Source organism: Lathyrus oleraceus, chromosome 4 (assembly GCF_024323335.1).
Source record: "Lathyrus oleraceus cultivar Zhongwan6 chromosome 4, CAAS_Psat_ZW6_1.0, whole genome shotgun sequence".
In the NCBI taxonomy this organism is placed as follows: domain Eukaryota; kingdom Viridiplantae; phylum Streptophyta; class Magnoliopsida; order Fabales; family Fabaceae; genus Lathyrus; species Lathyrus oleraceus.
Window position 1 is genome coordinate 57,690,403 of NC_066582.1, and position 6,760 is coordinate 57,697,162.

A 6,760-nucleotide genomic window follows, 5' to 3' on the forward strand; every position below is an offset into this window, starting at 1 on the left:
CAACTCCCAAGGCATGTTTTGCTCTTGGAGCAGTTTCTGACGCAAATGGCAATCATGGTTGTTTTCCTTCCATGCAAACTTTGCATGACTTTTCAGGCTTCTTAATTGCAGGAATTCCATGTACCAACTTCTTTGAATTCAGATGTTTTAAGCTTCTGAAATTCAAATGACCAAATCTTCTGTGCCACAACTCACTCTCCTTCTCAGCACTTGTTGCACTAAGACATTCTGAGTCTGCAGTTCTGACATTCACCTTGAATGTTCTATTCCTTCCCTGTTCTGACTCCATAATCAACTTCTGATTGCAGTCATACAACTTCAGAAGATTGTCCTTCATGGTAAATGAAAAACCTTTCTCAATTAATTGTCCCACACTCATCAGATTGCTTCTGATGCCAGGTACATACCACACGTTCTGAATCAATGTTGTTTTCCCATTGTTCAGAATCACTCTGACATTTCCCATACCTTCTGCATTAAGATATTTGTCATCAGCACATCTGATCTTTGTCCTCTTTTCAGAGTCAAAGTCAACCAACCATTTCTTGTTTCTAGTAAGATGATTTGAACAACCAGTGTCCATATACCACCAGTCTATTAGAGGCCATCAATAGCACAGATTCGTCATCAGAACTTCTGGCTATATTTGCTTCTTCTGATTTTCTCTCCTTGTTTGACCAACAGTCTCTAGCAAAGTGACCAAACTTCTTACAACAGTAACATTGAATCTTCTTCTTGTCATACTTCTCTTTTCCCTTCTGAGCATTATTTTGTCTATCAGAGGTTGAGCTTTCTGACTTCTGACCACCATCAGATCTTCTCCTGGCTTCTGACTGCTTCTGATACCTCCTATCAGAAGTTGCTTTCAGAGCCTGCTGCTCTACTTCCCTTTCAGAAGTTCTCTCAGTCAAACGCAACTCTTGCGCTTCTAGACTGCTCTGCAGCTCTTCAATTCTCATGGTGCTCAGATCTTTGGAATGTTCTATTGCTACCACAATGTAATCAAATTGAGAGGTAAGGGATCTCAATACCTTCTCCATGATTGTTTCTTCAGAAAGAGTTTCTCCACACGCTTTCATCTCATTAGTGATTAGAATCACTCTGGAGATGTATTCAGAAACTTTCTCATTATTCTTCATGTTGAGATTCTCATATTGCTTTCTCAAGGACTGAAGCTTCACCTTCTTCACTGATGCGTCACCATCATAACATCTAACCAGTGTGTCCCACGCAGCCTTTGCTGTCGTTGAATCTGCAATCTTCTCAAACACATTTACATCAACACATTGATGAATGAAGAACAATGCTTTCTGATCCTTCTTCCTTACTTCCTTTTGCGCGTTTTTATGTTCATCCGTCGCATCTGCTGCTACCGAAACATAACCATCAGTGACAAGATCTAGAACATCTTGAGCACCGAACAGTACACGTATTTGGATCATCCAACGATTCCAGTTTTTACTGTCAAATACTGGAAGTTTGGTGTTCATGTTGCCGTTTCCGTTCATCTTTCTACCTTGCACAGTACACTCAGATTTCTCACAGTGTTTCCCAACCCACAGAATTAAAATTCTGATCAGATTTTGTTCAAGATTCAACACGAATCTAAGAATCAAAATCAAACACACAAGACCTCACGTTCACTCGTGTTTCCCGTGTTTCCCAATGAATCCGAACTGGAGCTCTAGATACCAATTGTTGGTGTAAAGGTAGAATAAATGATGAACGGAAATATTCTATTAAGAGAATGACGGCTACAAAACATGATAAAAGTTACAATGATTGCCACCCTATTTATAAGCTAAAACTAGGGTTACTAGAATATGATAAAATACTAAAATACCCTCTAACAAACTTAAGGGCTAAGAAAATAGCACAACTAATAAATATGAATTACTTCTAATACATACACCAAAGAATTATTGTGCTTGAATTCATTGTCATCATCATCCATACTCAAAAATAAAAAATCTATACAAATTAATTAATATCACCTAACTAACTACCATTTTATATTAGCCACGTGTGACATTTGATTGAACTATCTATCACAAAATCAATATTTTACTACAAAGGTGATACATATTGGGCAAATAAACATATGCGAACAAAAGCCTAATCCAAAAAAACAACAAAAATAAGAGAAATAAAACCAAATTAAAGAGTATTATGAGAATTGCCCACCATGTACCTGTTCTACGTTTTCTTTATTTTTTAAAATCAAATATTTTGGAATCTATATATATATACAGAAAAAACATATTTTTTGTGTAGCTTATTTTCGTTTCGATCTTATCTTTAATTTTTTTTGGTAGTTACCATAATTCTTTTTCAATTTTTTTTTTAACTTCCATATTTATTTTATGAAAAATTGTTTTCCTTTAAAAATTAATAAAAATTTTATTATAAAAATATAAAAATATTAAATATTTTAACATATAAAACAATTTTTTTAAACATAAAACAATGTACACGGAATGTGATGATATATAATCCAATGATATATAATCCAAATCTTATCCATTATAATTTATTTTAATAAAAAAGATAATTTATTTAATAAACAAATTTACAATGATATATTTTAAATAATTATATTAATTATTTTTTTCACGCAAATTTTACCTCAATATTTTCTATAAATAATTTAAATCATTTTTAATAAAAGTTCAAGAAATATCTTTTAATTATGGTCATGACACGTATTTTTATACTAATCATTTTAGAATTAAAATTAAATTGCTTCAAACAATCAATTAATGAAAACTGATTGACTGTTTATACTAACCAACACCACATATAGTTATTACAACAAAAAGCAAAAGTTGTCCCCTAGAATTTCTCTCTCTCTCTCTCAATTCAAAAGTTTCTATAATATCTAATATAAAACAAAATCTTTTTACAATTTTCAAATAAAATATCTGCTGAGTAAGAAAAAAAACAAAAAACCCTAAATCAAGCGATATCGAAATTCGTATAAATTTTCCGTCAAAAAGAAGAAATTTGACGAAAAAGGAAAAAAAGACGTAGCAAATCTGAATCGAATAAACCAAATCACAATTTTATTTTCTTCAATAAAATAACACTAGCGTTTCTTTTCCTCTCTTTTCTCCATTGCCTCCTCCTTCTTCTTCTTCTTCCCTTACAGGTACTTTTTTTTTCTTTACCCTTTTCATTGAATTTTCAATTAAAGCGAAACCCTAACAATAATATCGATTTCATGTTACAGGTTATTGTAATTATAATAACTATAAAAAGTGTAATCTGAGAAGGGAAGTTTTTTTTTTGGCAATGGAGGAACCTAGCCAAGTGAAACGTGCTATCATTGATTCATCTGCTGGAGCAATTTCTGGGGGAATTTCTCGCACTGTAACATCACCACTTGATGTTATTAAGATTAGATTTCAGGTTTTTTTTTTAATGTTGTTTTGTTTCATTTAATTTTAGTATCATTAATTGTCACTGTTTCATTATTGTTGTTGTTGTTATTAAAATTCATAATTACAGGTTCAGCTTGAACCAACATCTTCATGGGCTTTACTGCGCAAAGATTTGGTCTTAACCGCGCCGTCGAAATATACCGGTATGCTTCAAGCTAGTAAAGATATTCTTAGAGAAGAAGGCTTTAAGGTAGTACAAATAAAGCAACCCTTTGTTTTTCTAATCTTCAAGTTTAGTTATCTTGTTTTTTGTTGTTGACAAAAGAGTAATTTTTCTTTGGTAATATTTACAGGGTTTTTGGCGAGGGAATGTACCGGCTTTGCTCATGGTTATGCCGTATACAGCAATTCAGTTTACAGTTTTACACAAGTTAAAGACTCTTGCATCTGGTTCTTCCAAGACAGGTACTAATTTGCTTCATTAGGTAGGTGCTAATTTTAAGTCATAGAAGTTAGGTCCATAACCATAAGCTCGTTAAATTCGTTCTAGGCCTGTTTAGACCGGCTTATTTCTTGTAGGACTGTTTGGAAGAGCTTATGGAAATAGCTTCTAAAACGTTCATAAGCAGATTTCAGATTATTTCCATAAACTCTCTAGGGTTGCTTATGAAGATAGCTTATATATTAAAATAGTTTGACTTTATTTTATGTTTTGTTATACAGATAAGTTATATTCAATTACTTATACGATAAGCGCTTAGTTAAGTTGTTTATCCAAACATGGTCTAATACCAACTTAGTTGGCATAAGGCGTTTTGTGATGGGGATGGGGATGTTGTCTGAAGTAAATGAATTGGTTTATATACACTATACTTGCAAGCCAAAATCTATGCACATGCTAACTGCATGCTCTAGAAATATAACTATGAAACAGAAAATGAACTATATCTTCTACTATTCTAGAGTTATGTTGATTCTTGGGTTGCTTTTTCTTTCTGCAGAGAATCACACTAATTTGAGCCCTTATCTATCCTATGTCAGTGGTGCCCTAGCTGGGTGTGCAGCCACGGTTGGTTCATATCCTTTTGATCTTCTCCGAACCATATTAGCGTCTCAAGGCGAGCCAAAGGTATACGCATTAATAAATTTAAGTCTGTTATAGTTTCACAGTAAATTTGTGTCATGTTTATTAGTATTCTGAAGGCCAGTGAAACAAATTAATGGTCTGGTTTTCCTAGACTCTTCGGTTCATTCATACAGCTTTTGGTTTTTTCTCGCCATTATTATAACCACCTACATCTCAATCTTTGTCGCCCCTCTTTGATTTCTTGGCTTATTACTGGTATAGCCAACACAGTTTTTCAGATCCGATCATACCATGTGAGTTGTGTTTCCTATGGAGGCACATACTTTTGGAATGCACCATATCCCTTAAAGAAGTTAAATATGATATTACTCGAGGCATTGAACTGCAAAACAATAAAATATATATTTGATTGTGCTCCTAGTTAATGTGTAAATTCTTCTGTTTTGTGTTGTGTGGAAATACTGATCTCTGATGTTGTTTTAGTCCTTTCCAAACTAATTTGTTTGTAACAAGGTTTTGAAAATATACTTCCATCATTTATTTAGGTGTACCCTAACATGAGGTCAGCATTTATGGACATCATCCAGACTCGTGGATTTCAAGGCATGTATGCTGGTTTGTCTCCAACTTTAGTTGAGATTGTACCTTATGCAGGCCTACAATTTGGAACATATGATACTTTTAAGCGTTGGACCTCGGTAAAATTCCAGCCTTTCTATTTAATATCTAACTTTTATTAGTGACTCAATTATGTCCTGCATGCAACGGATGTTGGTAAGTTGTTATTGTAGATTGTCTTAAGATTTTGTACGTGTCGTCATTTTAAATCATAGCATAAGCTAGAAGAATTTGATTGAATTGCATCATACAAACGATGAATGTTGTTTCATTTTGACTTTGCACTGTACAATTCTGAACCTGTTTATCTGATCGGCAACCTATAAACCTGTAGGCTTGGAACCATAATAGATATTCCCACACCACGGGAGATGATAGTATTTCTAGCTTTCAGCTTTTCCTTTGTGGGTTGGCGGCTGGGACATGTGCGAAACTTGTCTGTCATCCTCTTGATGTGGTCAAGAAAAGATTTCAGGTAAAACAACGGCGATGTTAAACTTGAATTTACAGTGTCTTTTATGTAGTCTAAAACAAGGGATCTTCATGTTTTGTTTACGATATAGATCGAAGGGCTTCAAAGGCATCCAAGATACGGAGCTCGAGTTGAGCATCGAGCATACAGTAATATGTACGATGCCGTGCATAGGATATTTCGGTCAGAGGGTTGGGCTGGTCTATACAAGGGGATAATTCCATCAACTATTAAAGCTGCACCTGCTGGTGCTGTGACATTTGTTGCATATGAGTTGGTATCAGATTGGCTAGAGTCCTTGACTTGATTTTCCCCCTCATTTTGATGATTTTTTATATATATTCTTTTTCAAAATAGAAATTGATTGTTTCATAGGGTAGGAAGAAAGGAAGGAGGAATATGCTAAATATTTTTTGATTAGTGGTAGTTGATAAGATTGTACTTCCTTAAGATGGAAGATGGTCAAAAGGAAAACTGAGATTTAACATCAATACATTTTTACCTTTCACTCCATGGTTTTTAATTGCCAATTTTGCTTGTTTTTGGATGTTTTTTTTTTATGTTTAGTGTGATGTTGAATTTCTGAATGTAAATATCCAAAATAATAGTCTGAGATTCTTTGGTTTCTACATCAAGAATAGGTTGAAACTATCCTATTTTAGCTTACACAAAATACCCCTCATTATCTCAAATACAAACACCAATTTTCATTTTGTTGAGATTGAGTATGCTATGTTAACATTGTATTTGCATATACTTAATTGAAACTTTATCCTAGCAGAGACCAAGACTAACTGCTTGAGTTGCTGTCCTCTGTTCACATTTCTGATGCTTTTTTTTCAACATGTGAGCAAAGCTTAACCTCATCCACTCAAATGAGGCCTAAGTTCAGTTTCGTTGTTCTTTTCCGTCCATACTCCTTGATTGATTATGCGGTGACAAAAATTGTTTTCGAGTAAATCCATTTTGTAAATTTGATTCTCATTAAAAGTGATTAAAAGAGAATAGAATGTAAAATGATTTATATTTGAATAACATTCATGAGTTGAATAATAAATTAAGTATAAAAATTATTGTTTAAATTTAAAAGTTACAAACCATAGTTTCAAGATAATTCCGGAGACAAAGTTGATTTTATTAGCGACTAGAATCAATTATTGAGACTTAATATGTTTTTGTTGTAGATTGGCAAGATATATCTTG

The 6,760-nt window shown here is 33.4% G+C and overlaps 1 protein-coding gene across 1 annotated transcript; it reads left to right on the forward strand.

The window, feature by feature from the left end:
- The first annotated feature begins 2,961 nt into the window (after positions 1–2,961).
- LOC127073314 (mitochondrial thiamine diphosphate carrier 2) lies at positions 2,962–6,070 on the forward strand. Its single transcript, XM_051014464.1, has 8 exons — positions 2,962–3,148; positions 3,230–3,408; positions 3,508–3,630; positions 3,734–3,845; positions 4,382–4,509; positions 5,013–5,165; positions 5,420–5,560; positions 5,649–6,070. Exons 2-8 carry the CDS (start codon positions 3,292–3,294, stop codon positions 5,862–5,864), a joined length of 990 nt encoding a protein of 329 aa, XP_050870421.1. The 5' UTR covers positions 2,962–3,148; positions 3,230–3,291; the 3' UTR covers positions 5,865–6,070.
- Positions 6,071–6,760: the final 690 nt, after the last annotated feature.